At 46.8% G+C, this 18872-nt stretch overlaps 1 protein-coding gene across 1 annotated transcript in view; it reads right to left on the bottom strand.

Annotated features, from left to right (window-relative positions):
* LOC138498338 (fibrocystin-L-like) overlaps nt 1–18872 on the bottom strand; it is an 848238-nt gene that overhangs the window by 288993 nt on the left and 540373 nt on the right. The window contains exon 20 of the mRNA XM_069622136.1: nt 1903–2062. Coding sequence (XP_069478237.1) covers nt 1903–2062 — 160 coding nt within the window. The remainder of the gene's footprint in view (nt 1–1902; nt 2063–18872) is intronic.

The following is an 18872-nucleotide window of genomic DNA, read 5'->3' as shown; positions in this document are numbered from 1 at the left end:
GTCATTACACAGGTCATTTTCAGATGATGTATACAGTTTCTAGAACATTTCTGAATCCATTCCAAAGGTGCATGCATGAGAGATATGTGCAATGTGGGTGCAATGTGGATCCTTCGGGTGCACTTATATTGAGTTGCTGCTTTTGAGCGTAAGTCATCCCCCTGAACACAGGATTTACGATGGGTTGTGGATGTTCACAGTTAAGTGCATGTGTGTCTTTTTTCTACCTACCACATGTTCACAAATAACACTAAAGTAGGAGAGATATTACCTGCCTTGATATTGATTTATTTATTTTCAAATTTGTTTATTGGCATTTTCATTAGTATAAATACACAATGTTCATTTGTGCCACACACTTGTAGCGATAGTGGTATTTTATCTTATCTTAACATTAACCTGCCTTGATATTGATGATGAAATGCAAACCCTGAAACAACCCTGAAAATAATACCATGTATGTTCATAGACATATTGATGAAACCTCCGGAAATGCGCTCTGTGGCTTGTCCATCGCGTGACAATTTCTGTGCCCAGATGGATCCATGGCATATGCTATGTACCAATGTTATAATCCATCACAAGCAATAGCGCTTTGATGAGGGAAGCGGATGATTAGCGTAGGGATGGTACGACGTCCTATCATCGAAACCCGTTTTTTCGACTGGTGTTTTTCCTCATAATTTTTGCCCAAAAAACACAGTAATTTTGTTTGAGAGGTGTGGGGGGTCGGAATGGGCATATAAATGGTTGGTGGGTGGGGAACACTAAAGAATAGGTGGTGGAAGGGGGGCTAAGGTGGGGAACCCCCCACAAAATTAAAAAATACAAAGGTCGAGTTTTTTTTGACAAAAATTGTTCTGGAAAACACCTGTTGAAAAAACAGTTATTGATGATATGACATAGAACCGTAAGGATGTGGGCCTCAAAGCAGGGCTGGGGGCTAATAGAATAGATGAGCTTCGGGACACAAAAGGATCTTGGCTTGATGAGTCATGTGACAAGGATGGGTCTCGAAAAAGGTATGGACATCAGGCCTGGAATGAACCTCACAGCAGATATTGGTCTCGTGACAGGGAGGGTCCTTTGGACCATGAATTGCGCTCAGAGCAGGTACTGGCTTCTGAACACACTTGTCTTAAGCCAAAGATGGGCCTTGATGCAGTGGTTGGCCTGATGGTAGGAATGGGCCTGTGGAATCTATAATGGGGATGATAAAAAGGTCAGTCATGTGCAGGCAGGCACACCATTGCACTTTCCTCTCCATCCATGGGGAGCACTTTGGAGGTCCGAGCAGCATAGAGTTTAACAGAGACTAAGACACTCAGGGAAGGGTGCTGCAAATGCATCCTGTTCCACACAGACATGCAAACCTCACAAGAGACTTCTGCGGATGAGGCTCTGCCTGGGTGTGCACACACCGGCCCTCTCCCAGTTTCCACAAAAGGACCACTGTGGTGCCTGCTGCCTATGACCGGTCAGGGATGCAGACCCTGCCCAGTGGCTGCTGCAGGTAGCAAGTCTGTGCCTTCTGAGCACAGCGGCAGTGATTGCAAGCACCCCTGGCCCATGCATGTGTCAGTACTGGTGCCACCCTGGGATTGCTAGGGATGCAGTTCCCGGTGAAGTCACAGTATCTAGTGCATGGCCTTTTACACTGGAGGGGGAGAAATTGCAGTGCAAATACCGCAATAGGATGGGTGTCTCCGTCAGAGAAGAGTTTTTGCAGATGCGAGTGCAGTCGGCCAAGGGGTGTAGCTGAGGTGCTTCACAATCAAAGTGTTGTTAAAACCCACAATATATACAATAATCCGATGTTTGAAGGGGCCAAGTCAGTAGTCAGTGCATTTATAACATACATAATAAATCAAATGAATATAAAACCATCAGATCAGAACTTACCAATGTAAGATAATGTAGTTGTGTCTTCATTAAAATAAAACTGCCCATGATAGCTGGAGTTCCAGTCTAATGGGTACTGTTGGCGTTCAGCATTATCATTAATTAGAAATCTGTCAGGTCGCCGAGTGAAGTTATGAGATATGATTAAATAGTCTCCTTCCTGTAAAGACAAACACACGCATGGTTTCCATAAGAACACGTGCGAATCGTTAACGCTAGACTTGTGCAGATTAGGAGATATGACTTTTTGGACTACACACAAAAGGCCCAGTTGTCACTAGGAATCATCCGGAAAAGGTAAACCTTTGTGATATCAAATGTGTGCGTTTATCTGACGTACAGTATGCATCTAAAGAGAGTGCAGTTATGCTTCAGATGCATGTGCTGCAATTCACACAGGATGTGTGTAACAGTATCATCGCCTTCAGCATGGACTGATGTCCTAAACAAAACAGAGTAAATGCATGCTTGGACAAGGGAAGCAAGTTAACAATGACATTGGATACATAATGGTTGCTGCTTTAATGCGGATTAATTGGACTTTCTTTCTGGTTGGAATAAGCTGGTAAGAGAGCTCTTGCGAGCATTACCCCTTTCGATTTTAGGTCACATATGATTACATAATTCCTTTGAAACACAATCTTCTTGGGTCATTTTGTCCAGCATCCACTCATTCCATGGATTCAGAGGTTGGAAGAGGGGGGAATGACTGTCATAGATATAGGCAGCATTCCAGCCTTCAAATCCCAACTTCGTCCATGATACCGCACACTGGTGTTATGAGTAAGAGCCTAGTGTGCATATATCTGTTTCAGGGTGCACGTGCAATACATTTTGATTTAAGCTGGAGAATAAAGTATTATTCTGTCCCTTCCCAGTCTGGGAGGTACACATTGCTGGATTGCGGACACCATTCATTGTCATAATGGGTAGCACGCTTTGCTTTATTCAGGCTAGATGAAGCAAACCCTATGTCTAGAGATGGAAGACATACACATAGGGACTCCCTTATTAGCGCGCAGCTCTTGATGCTCGCCCATTCAGGTCGCAGGAAACGAGGGCTGCATCCAGCATGACATGCTCACATATTCAGATTCTGCTGTGTTCTCTTCTTGCTGCTACTGCACCTTGCTGCTACTGTTTCTCTCGCTATTCGGCCTTCTGTGTTGGTAGGGTGTGTGCCTTTTGGTGGGAAAGGCTTGGATCCCACCTCTTCTTCCTATACCTCCACTGTCCCCCGATTATTGCCCCTGCATACTGGCTCCTTCCTATTAATGTGCTAGAGGCCGCTATTTGCTAAGCGTCATTGGCTTTAATGGCAACTACAGTGGCATAAACCTGTGGATAAGGTCCCTTTTTGCTTGGGTCTCTCAACACAGGCTGAAGGGTTATTACCAGCTGGTACTCCATGCTGCACCTACAGTTTGAATTAATTAATGACCCTCGAATAAACTGGAGACACACCAGTAGATGTCCTGGCCCATCCTGTGGCAATAAGTGTGTTGTAAATTGCCATTCCCTTGCAACCGGCTCTGTGTGCATGGAATGTTTGGAGGGACTGGCATGGAGTGTTGATTGAGTGAATGCTCCCCCCTGTGCAGTGGCTTAACACACAATGTGGGGGCGGCCCTGCGAGCAATGCTGAGGGGGGCCCCCCCAACTCTGCAAAAAATCACTGGTCGCGCCACACTCTGGGCCGGCATAGATTATCACACTTGCGCAATACCCACGAACGTACTGCTGAAGGGATATGCCGCACACTGCACTAGCAGAACGATATAAATATGTGTTTTAATGCACACACCCTTGCACCAGGCTTGGCCGATTTCTGTAATCACACTTTCACCACTGGCACGTTCCCCTCTCCCCTTAAGCACTCCCTTATGCATCCACTCCTCAAGAAGCTGTCTGCCAATCCTGCCAGCCCGGCAAACTATCGCCCAATCTCCATCACCCCTTTCCTGGTCAAACTGTTGGAAAAGTTGCCCATCTCCCAGTTTACTCTCCACACGGAATCTGTTGGTTGTGCTCCATGACCTTCAGTCTGGCTTCAGAGCTGCCAGAGTCACGGAAACTGCTCTCCTGAACACCTTTGAAGATCTGCTCTCTAACCCTGATTCCAGCATTCCTTCTGTCTTCATCCTTCTTAATCTTTCCTCTGCTTTCGACACGTTCAACGACGCCATCCTGATCAATCCTGATCAATCGACTCCATGAGAACCTGGGCATCATGGATCAGGCCCTTGAGTGGCTGACCTCCTTCCTCTTGGACAGCCCCTCCCAGGTACAACTTGGTCCCTTTCTCTCTGCTCAATCCTCTCACCCTGGTTTTTCAACCTCTACTTGGCCCCTTTGGCCCACCTGATCTCTACCTTTGCTTCTAACTTTCAGTGTTATGCGGATGACACTCCGCTTTCCTTCATGCTTCCCTCAGACTCCTCTCCTCTCTGGCTCATTCCTGACTGTCTATCCGCGGTTCAGGATTGGTGTATCTCCAATGATCTCTGCCTTAATGTCAGTAAGATTGAGATCCTTCTCATTTGGACTCCTGCCCCTGCTTTGCCTCTCTCACTCTGGCTGCCCGCCTTGGGCCCTCTTCCTTCGACATTCTGTGAGGCAAACAACCTTGGTGTTATCTTTGACTCCACTCTCTCTTTCTCTCCTCACATCTCGGACATCGCCAGGAAGTCCCACTACCAGCTGCTCCTCCTCAAATGTACTCTTCCCTTTCTCACTTTCCCCCAGAAGCTCACTGTCTCCAGAGCCTTGGTTCTCTCTAGGCTGGACTACTACAACAGCCCCTTTCTCAATCTACCTCCCTCTACTCTCCACCCACTGCAACTAATCCAGAGCAGGACTGCAAGACGTATCCTTGGCCTCAAGCCCAGGGATCGTATCTCTCCAGCCCTGAAATCTCTCCACTGGCTCCCAGTTGCTTCAAGGATCAAGTTAAAGACCCTTTGCATTGTCCACAAGGCTTTCTGGGTCTGGGGCCCACACTACATCCAACACTCTCTTCCAAAATATCTTCCTTCTCAAGCCCTTTCCTCTGCAACCTACAACTCTCTAAGGGTTAAACGCTTTTCCAGGCAGAGAGTAGGTGGTAGATCTCTGTCCTCTGCAGGTGCCTCCCTCTGGAATAGCCTCCCTGCCCCTCTCAAACTTGAGCCGGACCACCTGAAGCTCTGGAAGCAGCTCAAACCTTTCCTCTTCTCTTCTGCTTTCTATGTCTCCCTCCCCTGCTGGCCTACCTGACCTACCTGTCTGCTGTACCGACTGGTTGCTTGGCTACCCTCAGATTCTCACTGAGTTTAGACTGTTTCTTGATCTGTCACCCTTGCACTGCCTATGGGCCTACCACGCACTTAGGGGCTGTAACTGTAAACCTACAGTCCCTTGTTCTCCTTGCACTACCTAGAGCCGCACCTCCCTGGCTGTACTTAGTCAGAGCATTGCTGCCCTGTTTTTCCCTCTCCTCTCCCTTGCACTTCCCCCCTCGCTTCCCCTTACACTTCTCATCATTGCACTTGCACGATCTGAATGACACAAGGCCTAGTAAGATTGTTTGTCTTGTCCTCCCTCTATTTTCCCGCCTTTGTCTTGTTGCGCCTAGAAACACTTGTGTACAGGCACGTTATAAATTACTTGTATCATATCATTTGATCACAGATGCCCAGAAAAATATACAAAGCCGCAGTAAGAAGCGGCTAGACTGGCAGCACCCAAATGGCAGTCTAGCCAGGTAATTCACTTAGCAGGAGTGCTTTATCAGAAATACCCAGTTAAAAAAATGTCATACCAAACTGAGAAATGACTAGACTGTCTTCACCAAAATACCTCTCTAGCCACTAATACCACATATCATGCCTGCTTAGCCTGGACATGGACAGCCTTTATGATTTGTTGCACAATCCTGCCATCCCCCCACACATCCCCTCTCCCCCAACCCTACCCCAACCTCCAAACTCAGCTGTTGGGCCCAGAATTACCCCCATGTCCCTCTTCCTTGTCCCAGAGTTTATGTATGAAGCTCTTGGCCTCATAGATAAGTACTGGGATGAGGAAAAGTGGGACTAGGAGTAATGATGATTACAGGTAGCTAAGTCAGGCATTACCTCCATATACCTTTACCTCATCCCAGTACTTGTGTATAAGGCACTCTGCCTCATACACAAGTACTGTCTCATACACACTGGGACGAGGACGAATAGGGCTAGGAGTAATGAGTAATCAAGGCATTAAAGGCAAGTATTGGTGCAACACCATTGAGTTGATTGGGATTCAGCACACCCTCCCCAATCCCCCTGAAAATGTGGGCTAAGTTGACTCAACCTGGTCAACCTTCAGAGCAGTTGCCAGACAGGACAGGACAGGACACAGATGTTAAATGGCACCTGGGTTTTGCTGTTAACAAGAGCCCAGCAATTACTAACATAAAGCATTTTACTGTTAGTACCTGCATCCAAATGCCACATTTTGTAGGCAATTGAAATTGTGATGTGGGTTTAATACTTGCATGCCAATGGAGTGATTGGAAGGGTAGAGAGGCAACAGGAGACCACTCATTCTCGCAGCAGTGCACCATAAGTGGGTGCTTTCAACCTTAAAGGAGAGAGTTAACTGCTTGTAACATTGAAGCAGCACTAGAATAGTCTGATTAAAATGCGTAAAGAAATGAGATGCCCCAAACAAATACGTTTGCCCCTTCCTCACCGCCCATGAGGTTAGCACCTCTCCCAACATTTGAAGGGTTAGCTCCCCCGAAATGTAGGTTTTGTTGCGCCCCTGAATGCAAGCACACACACCATTCACCATATACACACACGCACACCCAGCCATCCATACATTTAAGTGTGCAATCTTTCACCATACTGGCACACCCAGGCAGCCATCCATACATTTTAATGTGCACCCTTTCACCATACAGGCACACCCAGACAGTCACCCATACATTAAAGTGTGCAGCCTTTCACCATACACTCACACAGGCAGCCACCTATACATTTAAGTGTGCAACCTTTCAACATACACTCTGTTAGGCAGAAACCTGTAGTCCTAAATCTTTTGCAGTGGTCCCAGAGGGAACTGCACAGGTTTCTGCCTAACACTGGTGTACAGCGGTGGGATTTGTATTGAGTATACACTTTAGAGTGCTTGTTGAACACTTTAGGACAACTAACCACGGAGCTTAGCACTAAAAAGCTGATTTTCTAACTATGTCTGCTATGGAGAGTTATACCCTAGAATCATTGTCTGCCAAAACTGCTGATTGCTTAAAAGTATTGTGTAGACATAAGACTCTCTCTGAGAAGGGCAAGAAAATGGAACTTGTAGAAAGATTGTTAGAAAACCAAAGTCTGGGTGGTACAGAGGAATCTACCCCCCCAGCAAATGTAGAAAACAGTGATGGTATTGATCTGAATCAAAGTCTTGATAATGAGTCAGAAGAGGACAGTGAACCTAATGACGTTAGCCACTCTGAGCCTCTGTCTGCCTTACCTACTGTACCTACTGGCCCTATACCAGGTCCCACATGTAACCCTGCTTATTTTGAACTTGAAAAAATGAAGCTTGAATTAGAGTACAAACGTTTTTTAGCTCAATCTGAAAGAAACCAAGAGCTAGAGTTCAGAAGAATGAATGCCCAGGCTGAGGAGAAGCAAGCTGAGTTTAGACTCAGAGAAATAGAGCTTAATCATGAACTAGAAATGAAAAAGTTGTCTGTGGAAAATGCTTCTCTCTCCTCTGGTTCTTCTAGGAGTTCCAGTCCCAAAAGACCCCGGATGCCTAAGGAATTAGTGGGTATGTATGAACCTAGGTTGGATGTGTTGGATTGGTTAAAAATGTTTGAGTATAGTCATGGGCTCCAGGACATCACAGGGAATGAGTTACTTCCCTGGCTGTTCTCTAGGCTTCCCCCTGTTGCAACTTATGTGGTAATGGAGTTGGGGGAGGTGGATAAGAAGGATTATGAATGTGTGAAACTAGCTTTGATAGAAAGATTTGGGAAGACCCCTTCCCAGTACCTTAAGAGGTTTAGGACCCTCAAAAAGCATGATGGTACCCCTTGGGCTACCTGGGTGAGTGAAAGTTTGAAAAACTTAGAGGGATGGATTAAGGGTTACAGAGTTAACACTTATGAAGGAATGAAGAATCTTGTAATGTTGGAGTCAATTTATGATACCTGCTCTCCTGAGCTCAGACAGCACTTGGCTGATTCAAAGGAATTAGATTCCAGGAAGTTAGCTAAGGCTGCTGACTTGTGGGTTGCCAACAGGGCCACTCACAAGGATTCCAGGGCTACTCAGAAAAAGGATGTGGGAAAACAGCCAAAGAAGGACTCCAAAGAGAATTCTAATAATTCCAATTCCAAAGAGGACCCCAAACAGAACCAAAAGGGTAAGCCACCAGGGAAACCAAATCAGGCTAGTGTACCTCCTGGTGCCAAACCAGAAGGAGGTCAGAACAAGCCACCATTCCAGAAAGCATTTGGTAAATGCTTTGTTTGTGCCTCTACTGACCATGTGAAAGGAGATCCCAGATGTAAGGGTAAACCTTCAGGGGTCCAACTTGTCTCCTTAGCCTTCGCTCCAGAGGAGGAAGTATAAATGGCAAGTGGAAACTTTCTATTACTGGCTGATGAACCCATTGGAGTCTCAGCCAGGGTTTCTTTAGTATCTCTGGGTTTGTGAGAACAACAGAACTTAGATGTCTATAATTCTATCCCAGATAATACTAAAGAGTATTATAAGGACAGTGTCCAGGTGAATGGTCAGGAGACTCCTGCCATTAGGGACACTGGGGCCAGCATAACTGTGGTGGACAAATCGTTTTCTCAGGCTGAGGATGTTGCTAAGGCACCCAAACGCCTCACCAAGTTAGCTGGAGGGCCTGTGCAGATGCTTCCCCAATTACCAGTTCTCATCCAGTGTAATGGCATGACTGTGAAGATACCTGTCAGCATACAAAGTGAGGTGCCAGGAAGGGTTCTGCTGGGTAATGACTTGAAAACTCTTGGAGTAGTGTCACATACCCCCAGACCTCTTAGTAAAAGGTTACAGGAGCTCACCAGACCTGCAAGGGAGAGAACCATGAGAGGTACTCCCAAGGAGATGATGAAGAAAGAGATCACTCCTGCTCCACTGGAGATGTCAGCTGCTGTCTCTAAGCAACAAGAAGCAAAGGGTAAACCTAAGACTTCTAACAAGAAACCAGCTGTCAGCACTCCAGTGCAGCCAACCAGGACTTCCCCTAGGTTGTCCAAAGTTACACCAGTAACTGCCCCTCCAGCTGAGGCTGAGAGGGAGGTACAACCCTGTGTGGTTGAACTAGACTCTGAAGAAGAGCTAGCGGAAGGCCAGGAACTCATTGGAGATCTGGATCCTGTTGACCATCCTGAGCTGCAGACTTTACTGGCAGAAGGTGGACCCAACAGGGCAGACTTCAGTAAGGGACAGAGAGAATGTCTAACTCTGGAAGGTCTTCGCCACCAGGCAGATGCTCAGGCTAAAGGGCAAGAGCCTGGGAAATATAGGTTACACTGGGAAGATGGCCTCTTCTACAGTGAACTAACCAAGTCTGCACCTGGGGCAACAAACGACTTGTAGTACCCCAAGAGAACAGACCACAGTCCTTGCAGTTAGCCCATGAGATTCCTTTGGCTGGTCACTTGAGTTTCAAGAAGACAAAGGAAAGCCTCTCACTCTACTTTTATTGGCCAAAGATGGGGGCTAAAGTAGATAAATACTGCAGGAGCTGCCACGCCTGCCAGGCTTCTGGTAAGGTTGGCTCCAAGAATGTGGCACCTTTAGTGCCTCTCCCAGTTGTGGGAGTCCCATTTGAGAGAGTAGGGATTGACATTGTTGGTCCCCTTGATCCTCCAACTTCCTCAGGCAACAGGTTTATACTTGTTGTAGTAGACCAGGCTACTAGGTACCCTGAGGCAATTCCTATAAGGACTGTTACAGCTCCGGCTGTGGCTAAGGTCCTCCTTGGTATTTTTACCAGGGTTGGGTTTCCTAAGGAAGTAATCTCTGACAGGGGGTCACATTGTATGTCCCACTACATGAAAGCCATGTGGAAAACCTGCAGAGTTTCTTACAAGTTCTCAACCGCATACCACCCTCAGACAAATGGACTTGTTGAAAGGTTCAACAGAACCATGAAGAGCATGATAGGTGCTTTAGAGGACCCCCTTAAAAGAAAGTGGCACCTTCTCCTGCCATGCCTTCTCTTTGCTTATAGAGAAGTCCCTCAGGAGGGAGTAGGTTATTCTCCCTTTGAACTTCTTTATGGTCATCCGGTCAGAGGTCCATTGGCCCTGATCAAGGAGGGGTTGGAGAGTGCTCCTTCCCCCAAGCCAGTCAGAGTGACTGACTACGTGATAGGTCTCCGAAGGAGAATGTCACAAATGATGGCAGAAGCAAATGATAACCTGAAAGCTGGACAAGCATTGGTCAAGCACTGGCATGACCAAAAGGCTAACATGGTTGAGTTTACTCAGGACCAGCTAGTTCTCGTTATGATTCCAACAAGGCAGAGGGCCTTGCAAGACAAATGGATGGGACCCTTCAAAGTTGTGGGTAAACTTGGAGAGGTCAACTATCTGGTGGACTTGGGAAACCCCAAGGAGGCTCCAACAGTCTTCCACACCAACAGACTAAAAGCGTATGTCTCCAGACCTGATGTAGGAGCTTTGCTTCTAGCATCATCAGAGGAAGAAGAAGAGAGTGAAGCTCTTCCTGATCTCCTCAGAGGCTTACCTTTAGACGAAAAGATTGAAGGAGTAAATCTCTCTTCAAATCTGACACCTGAGCAACAGGAAGAGTGCAAGTCTATGCTAAATCAGTTTGCCTCTCTGTTCTCACTTTCACCAGGCTTGACCCCTTGGAGACAGCATGACATACTCACTGGTGACTGTCTGCCAGTCAAAAGCAGAGGATATCGAATGTCAGAAAATGTAAGAACCCACATCAAAGGTGAGGTCAACAAGATGCTTGATCTCGGGGTACTAGAGCCCTCTACTAGTCCATGGTCTAGCCCAGTTGTGTTAGTACCAAAGGCAGGATCTAAAGAACTTCTGTGTGGATTACAGAGCTCTTAATGCAGTCACTAAGACTGATGCCCACCCTTTGCCAAGGACAGATGAGTTGGTGGATAGACTTGGTGCAGCCAAGCTCCTCAGCACATTTGACTTGACGTCAGGCTATTGGCAAATAGCCCTGACAGACCATGCCAAGAAGAAAACTCCATTTTCTACCCCAGTTGGCTTATACCAGTCTAAGGTTATGCCTTTTGGATTGAAAAATGCACCTGCTACATTTCAAAGGATGGTAAACCAGGTTCTGAATGGGATAGAGGACTTCTGCATGGCATACTTGGATGGCATAGCAGTGTTCAGCAATTCCTGGGAAGAACATGTGGACCACCTGAGATATGTTTGCAGGCTCTTGGAAAGGCCAATCTGACCATAAAGGCAAGTAAATGCCAGATTGGACAGAGTAAAGTGGTCTACCTTGGACATGAGGTAGGAGGTGGAGAAATAAGGCCTTTGCCCAGTAATATTGAAGCTGTGCAAAATTGGACAACACCTACTACTCAGACCCAGATGAGAGCCTTATTAGGTCTCACTGGGTATTACAGGAATTTAATTGAGAACTATGGGCCCATAGCTTCTCCACTGAATGTCATCTCCTCTCCTAAATTCCCTAAAATGGTTAGGTGGAATGAGGAATGCAATCAGGCTTTTGAAACCCTGAAAAAGGCTCTTTGCCAAGCCCCAGTACTCCGAGCTCCTGACTACCACCAAACTTTCATTGTGTAAACAGATGCTTCAAGTGTAGGAATAGGTGCAGTCCTCAGTCAACTGGATGGGAAAGGTGGGGAGCACCCCATTTGTTTCATCAGTAGAAAACTGAAGGATCCTGAAACAAGGTGGGCAACCATTGAACGAGAGTGTTTTGCTATTGTGGGGGCTCTGAAGAAGTTTAGGCCATACTTGTATGGATCTACTTTTGTCATTCAGACTGACCACCAACCCTTGAGATGGTTAATGCAAATGAAAGGGGAAAATCCCAAACTATTGAGATGGTCAATTTGCCTGCAATGGTTTGATTTCACCATTGAGCACAGGTCAGGGTGTCACCACCAAAATGCTGATGGTCTCTCTAGGATGTATGTCATCGACTAGAGGTATGAGATTCATCCAGGAGTGGATTAAATCCTCCTGTCCCCTAGTCTGGGGGGGGGTGAGTGTTAGGGAGAATTCTCTCTTTAGGCTGGATTTCCTAACCTAGTGAGTCCCCCAGCAGCTTTGCTGGATTTCTGGAGTTTGTTTTTTTTCTCCTGCCAAGAGTGAGACTCTTTTTCTCCCACTCTTGGACATGATTTATGGTGTTCCTTTGACTGTTAATGTGTTTTATGGGCTATGGGGTCCTTTACTCCATAGGGTCTCATGTGGTGTTACTATGTGTGTTACAGAGCACCCTCCATGCCGTAACACAGGGGTATCATAGTGATACCCCACCATAGACTCCATACCCTGGGACTGACTACTGTCTCCCAGGGCATGTAAAGTCACCATTGGCTTTACTAGTCCCAAATTACTAACAGAAACCAGTATAAACCATCATATTGTGGACGTACTGGTCGGGGCAATTCGATTGCCCCGGGGTCTGTTAGTCGAGGGGGCACGTCTCCGTCCCCCCTGATCGAGTTTTGGCTAGTGGCAGTGGATACTACTTTTTATATTCGACCGTGATTATTTCCCTATGGGATTTTCCCATTGTTCGAGGCTACCAACTTTAATTATTTAATTCTCATAGCCTCGAACATACCGCTGGGTTATTTATTTAATATTAATTCTCCGGTTGGTATTTTTTGCCAGGACTCGATTCTAAAATGGCGTTTGTGTTCTCTTCTGTGACTCCAACCCAAGTCGAGCCCTTTGTTCCACTTTTTGGCAGGCTTCTCCACAGAAGCCTCCAAAAGTGGTGCCACTCTGTCTGGGTACCACAGAGGGTGTGGGAGGGGGTTTAGGCACCCTGGACTGAGTTACCTTGGTAACTCAAGTCGCACTCTCGTGTGATTGGCCCAAGTGGTGAGCCGGCCGGCTCACCACTTAGCATGTTTGATTGACAGCTAGGCTGAGTGAATGGGGGTATGCTGCATAAAAGCAGGGCTTTTGGGACTGGAACTTCAGAAGTCGCCACAGGACCTGAGAATCCCACGAGGGAGAAGCTGAGCCGACCTACCACGACGACACCACCGGTGGAGCCCTGCGGAAACGACTCACCACTTCCCGACGACAGAGAAGATCTCCCGGCTGGAGAGGCTTCTTCCCCTGACTGGTGGGCACAACCAGTTTACCTTCTTTCTTCGCACCCCAGACCGGTTTGTGGTCAAACTGCCCGTGCCAGGCACCCCAGCGGCCGGTTAGCCGCTCACCACTGAACCGCGAATCAACGGACCGTTCCTTGTACCTGAGAAACTCTGCGGCTGGTTTCTTCCCTGGCAGTGCAAAGGACTCCTGTCTTCCTCCCCGACGAGATCCTCTCTTCCCCCGGACGAAGCACCGACTTGCATCCGCTGCCAGGAACAACTGCCCCCGCTGGAATGTTCTCACCACTTTAAGGTACTGTGTCCGCCAGGCCTCCCTTTCTAAAGATTGCTACAAGGTAATAATAATCCCTTAACCTTCTGGACTGGGCTGGCCGCCTTGACCATCTAACTGGTCCCTTTCTTTTGGTCCAACTCTTTCTGAACCTTTTCAAGACTTTTGTGCACTTCAACCGTGTGACCTTGGACACATTTAGTTCTCATCCTCTTAAAGTGGATCCGGCCTTCTGAACTCTAACTTCACGGTTTTACTTTGCCTTCCTCTCTTGTTGTGTTCTTGTGAAAGTGTTGGGACCTGTTTCAAATTATTCTCTGCATTTCTCTCCCTTTTAAAATGAATTATTAGAGTGCCATCTGCGTTAAGCACTCACCGCTGTCTGAAAATAAGTGGGGCTTTACTTAAGACTTGTTTAATATTCTTTTAAGGGAGTGTATATCTTTTAGTGAACATGTTTTTGAATTGCTTACTATTAGTGCCTGTGTGTTTTTCTAGATGTGGTTTTAAATAAATAAATATATCTCTTTTACACCAAGCCCTGGTCAGTGTTTACTTGTTCTATTGTGTTCTCTTGACCTATTGTGAATACCCTGTATACTGCCTAGCTCTTCTTGAGGGAAGTCTGACTGCTCAGCCACAGCTACCAAATGAATCTGTGTGGTACAGACTGCTACCAAGTGGGTTTACTGCCAAACACCTGTAGTCCTAAATCTTTTGCAGTGGTCCCAGAGGGAACTGCACAGGTTTCTGCCTAACACACTCACACACACAAACACGTCATGAGTTGAGGGGAGCCCTAATACTTCCCAAAAAATTGGGCCTCATTACAACTATGCCGGTCTGGAAACAACGGTGCCGGTAAGCTTACGGCACCGTTGTTTCCAGACGGGAGACCAGCATATTACAGCTCTGCGGGCGGTTGCCATCCCTCCCAGCAGGTCAGACCAGACCTGCCAGGCGAAACGGCACCCACCCGCAGAGTTTTCACAGAAGCACTGCACCGTTATTAATGGTGCCAGTGCTTCCGTGGACCCCATTCCCATAGAGTCCAATGGAAATGGGGACTTACCATTTGCCGGCGCCTGATTTCCTGGACCGCCGGTCTTGTAATCCCCCCCTTGTTCCTGGGAAGTCGGGCACCGGTAAATCATTACAGGTCTGGCAACAACCTGCCGGTAGCACCGGCACGGTTACCGCCATACCCGCAATGAGGCCCATTGTTTCTTGTTGAAGTCCCTCTGACTTCATAAAGAAATTATTTCTGTTAAGGACCGAACCATAACGGCAATCATTTCTTTGGGAAGGCAGAGTGACTTCAAAAATAAAATATTTATTTTTTAAGTCATAGGGCTCCCCCCACCCCATGACATGGAGGCCTCCAGCCTAGGGTCTTCCATCCCATGGGGGGACGGAGCACTCAGACTTCAAAAAGAACGTTTCTTTTTGGAGTCACTGTCTTCATAAAGAAATAATTTCTGTTACAGTAATCATTTATTTGTGAATGCAGAGTACATTAAAAAAGAAAAACATTTTTTTAAAACACATTTTTTTTCCTCTAGGGGGTCCCTCCCAGGACATGCGCTGGGGCTGCGGAGACCCCTGTTACGCCAGTGCCCCTGTGTGTTCTGAGAGTGTCCGTTGAAGATGGGGTGACTGAGAGAGTGGGTGCCAGTTGATGTTGTCCCTTACTTACTTACCTGATGTCCCTATTTTCGTAATTGTAACCAGAACCTCAGTGTCATCTCTGGCCAACAGCTCGTTACAATACTGGCGATAAGCTGAAAGAACCTTTGTTGGATGTGCTGAGAGCACAGCAGAGGACAAGGACAAAAAAAGTAAGGGACGACCACCCCCAAGCCCAGTGAAGACCCTTTCTCGAATTGGAAGCAGCATTACATTCCCAGCTGCGGGGAGCAGCGGGGCCTGTGTGTGGCATCCATTGATGTCAGCAGCAGGGTCAGGGCCAGAAACCAGCCGGGTCTGCGACGGGCAGATTGAGGCCAAGCAGCAGCCGAAGGTGGCTGCAGGAGATAGCTGAGTGGGCCAGTGCTGTGAGAGGGAGTCAGCGTTGCTGCGCCATCTTTTGTTTCATGGTTGTGAACGGTAGCATTGGAAACGAGGAACTGAGTGTGTTACTGCAGAGGCAACTGATCCAGGGTCAAGTGAGACCCAGGGCTAGGCGGCCGGTGCAGGCTGTCATAGCAGTGGTGGCCGACCATTCTTCATACAGTTGCCTTACTATTGGTGTGCAAGGCAAGCAGTGGGTGTTCTGCAGTCAATGGCTTATCCAGAGGGTTAGCTGCTAATATTGCAACGGAGGAGTGTGCAGCGTGCGATCCCAGTGGCTCGGCTGAAGAGAAGTGCAGCTTGCCGGGATGGGATTGTTGTAGCCGAGGCGGAGGAGGAGCCCTGTTGGTACGAGCTGGTCGCAGTGGGGGGGTTGTCCGGCTGTCAGGGAAGTTGGTTCCTGTCAGAGCTCCGTACCTGTCCTTGTTGAAGGCGGAACGATGATGTCATAGAACATCAAGTTTTCGGATGTTTGGAGTCAACATGCAGTACAGTGTATGGGCACTGGTGAGTCCCTTCCTCTAAGGAAGTACATGTACTTGGAAGAGCAGTTGGCCTGTCGTGAAGTAGTGTGAGTTTGGCGAGGGTCATACTAAGCCTTTAAGGCAGCCAGAGCATCGAGGGTGAGGAGGAGCCGGCGTGTCTGGGTGCAGATCAGTGGAGGCCATACAGCAGTTGGGTCCAGTGATGTACTTGGGGTGAAGTCAAGAGGAGTGGCGTTGTGTTGTGATGTTGAGTTTCAATAAACTCCTGAGGATTCCATAATGACCTCATGCAGGGGTATTGCACTTCCAGCATGCTTTTTGGGTGCGCTATCAAGTTTGGTGGAATGCCTGACATGCTTCAGTGAGCTATCAAGTGGGTATAGGATACACACGTGTGTTAGGGGCGTTGGATGTAAATGGTGCATCTGTAAGCGAGTGTGCCCGTGACTGTGGGTTGTACGCATGGAGGTACAGTTAGCGTCTCCGCGTGGGGCTATGGGAGTGTTCAGTTTGTTATTCAGTTGCTGTTTGGGATGGTTGAGCGATAGTGTTGCTGTGGTGGGAGTGTGGTCTCCAGGCCTTGTGTGGGGTACACCCGACCTATGTGTGAGGCAGTTTTGCCTGAGTCATGTGATGTGGTTTGGGGCTGGAAGCCTGAAGTTGTCTGAGTTTTTTGCTGAGCTATCCTTTCTTAAGTTGTGTGGTGCCTCTCCTCTAATCAGTAGAAAAGGAGAGGTTCCTTGATTAAGAAGATTGTCCCATTTTGTGTGAATTGTGAGGACTGCGGTAGGGTTTGTGTTGAGTAGTGTTGTTGGAAGGAATTAGTATTGGAAGTTTGTGATATGTGAATGTTCCCTTCTGTGTGTTCTGAGAGTGTCAGTTGAAGATGGGTTGACTGAGCGAGAGTGCTGGTGGATGTTCCTTAGTTACTTACCTGATGTCCTTATTGTAATGTGTACCTGAGACTGGAGATTTAGTAAAGATGGTTCCTGTTCCTACCCCAGTCTCAGTGTCATCTCTAGCCAAGACCTCGTTACAATAAGGTGTCCATTTGTTCTGCCACATGGAGGGGAATGCAAAGTGGCATTCATCATACTCATTGGGGAGATGTGAGACCACAGACTTGGGAGGCAAGTTGGCGGCATTACCATTTGGTTGCTCTATTCGGTAGAACTTAAAAGAAATCCCTGGAGAAGGTTCAAAATCATCTGACCGTCTTCAATTTCAGCACCTGCCATCATTTCAATCCCAGCTTCCTTCAATAAAATGTATAATTCATCATTAAGAGTCATTTTATTTTTGAACCCCCAGCTACCCCTTCTTGAAAGAATGTAACTAAAAGTCCTTTGATCGTAAGCGGCTGAAGAAGCGCACAGGTTCGAAGATAATTTATCTCTTTGATACCGAGGGGCATAGGGCAGTTAGGAAAGACTATCTAGTATACAGACATTATAGATATACTTTAAATAACAATTTTTAAAATAGGTTAGGATTAAATACCAGAATGCAGGACACAGTAGCTGGTTTAGCAAAATAAAATAAAATAGATGCTTGTCAGGAGAGACTATTATGCAGCAGCCCAAGGTGTCGATATGGGTAAATTTCTTGTGCCTATTCCTATGGATTTTGATAATTCCAACAAGGAAGTGAATAGGCCTTCAATAAACCATACCAAGCACGTAACATCAGGCAACTCCTCAATTACCTTAGTAATGATAAGTGAAAGTACAGGGGCAAAGGTGAAGCTGAAAATCCATTCTGTCTAAGTGTATGTGTAGACCAATACATACTTGGCAGATTTCTTCAGGCCCTCTGATAGAATTCACGTGCCATGACAGCGCCACACCATCCCAGGTAGGATCATGGCAGTATCCAACCACCATTTACCGCTTTTTTCAGGTTATTGGTCCTCAGCAGTGGTTCTTCATTCTCTGCATTTGTCAGGTACCATGGTCTTGGCAACTTGTTCACAAGATAACACTGTGCACATAGACTCGGTCTCTTTGTGGGAATGATGCGGATGAGTCCATGATGCATGTACATAGTGGATACGTTTTTAAATCATACAGGAAATGCGTATCCCAAGTACCACAGTATAAAATATGTCTGGGAAACGCTTTGAAACTGTTTAAGAAAAGTTTCAGAAGCCACAGTTTCAGAGTCCAATTCGTTGCCATTCTTCAAAGTTCTGAGTGCTCCAGTTCAGGGTCTTGGTCTTCACTGTGCATTCTCATTTGTTCTTAAGTCCTACATTGTGACCTGTATAGGTGCTCATTCATACTCTAGTCCTGGCCATGGGTCCTTATACCTACAGTGGAACGGTTCCCTGGTATAGCCAAGTGCCTCTTCTGGAACATCTAATCTTCTAATGTCTAAAGGGAGTTGCTTCCCTGTTGCTCTTTCGCATCACACATAGCGTGACAGATAACATGTGGAAATTAATTGGGCTTATTGCCCACCAAAGGGCAGAACATACAATAAATAACTTTAAAATCATTGTCTCATATGAATACCACCTCTCCTAAATATACAATGAGGAAAGGGGAAATGACTTCTAGCAGACCTATCAATCCAAGAACTAAGAACACCTTTCACACATTTAGCTTAGCCCTGGACAACTCACCTATCATGGCCCCTGAAAATTCTCTCACTTAGTACCTTGTTATTAGTCAGGGTAGCATCAACTTCTTCAGACACCACCCCAACAACATCTGTTAAGGATCTGAACACAACCAAACTTATTTCTACCATCTCTTTTGTGGAAATGATCTGCTAATTAAAACAAGTCACAGCAAACACAGCTG

Source organism: Ambystoma mexicanum, chromosome 5q (genome assembly GCF_040938575.1).
Source record: "Ambystoma mexicanum isolate Mex_15411 chromosome 5q, UKY_AmexF1_1, whole genome shotgun sequence".
In the NCBI taxonomy this organism is placed as follows: domain Eukaryota; kingdom Metazoa; phylum Chordata; class Amphibia; order Caudata; family Ambystomatidae; genus Ambystoma; species Ambystoma mexicanum.
This window is presented reverse-complemented; position numbering and strand designations above follow the sequence as displayed.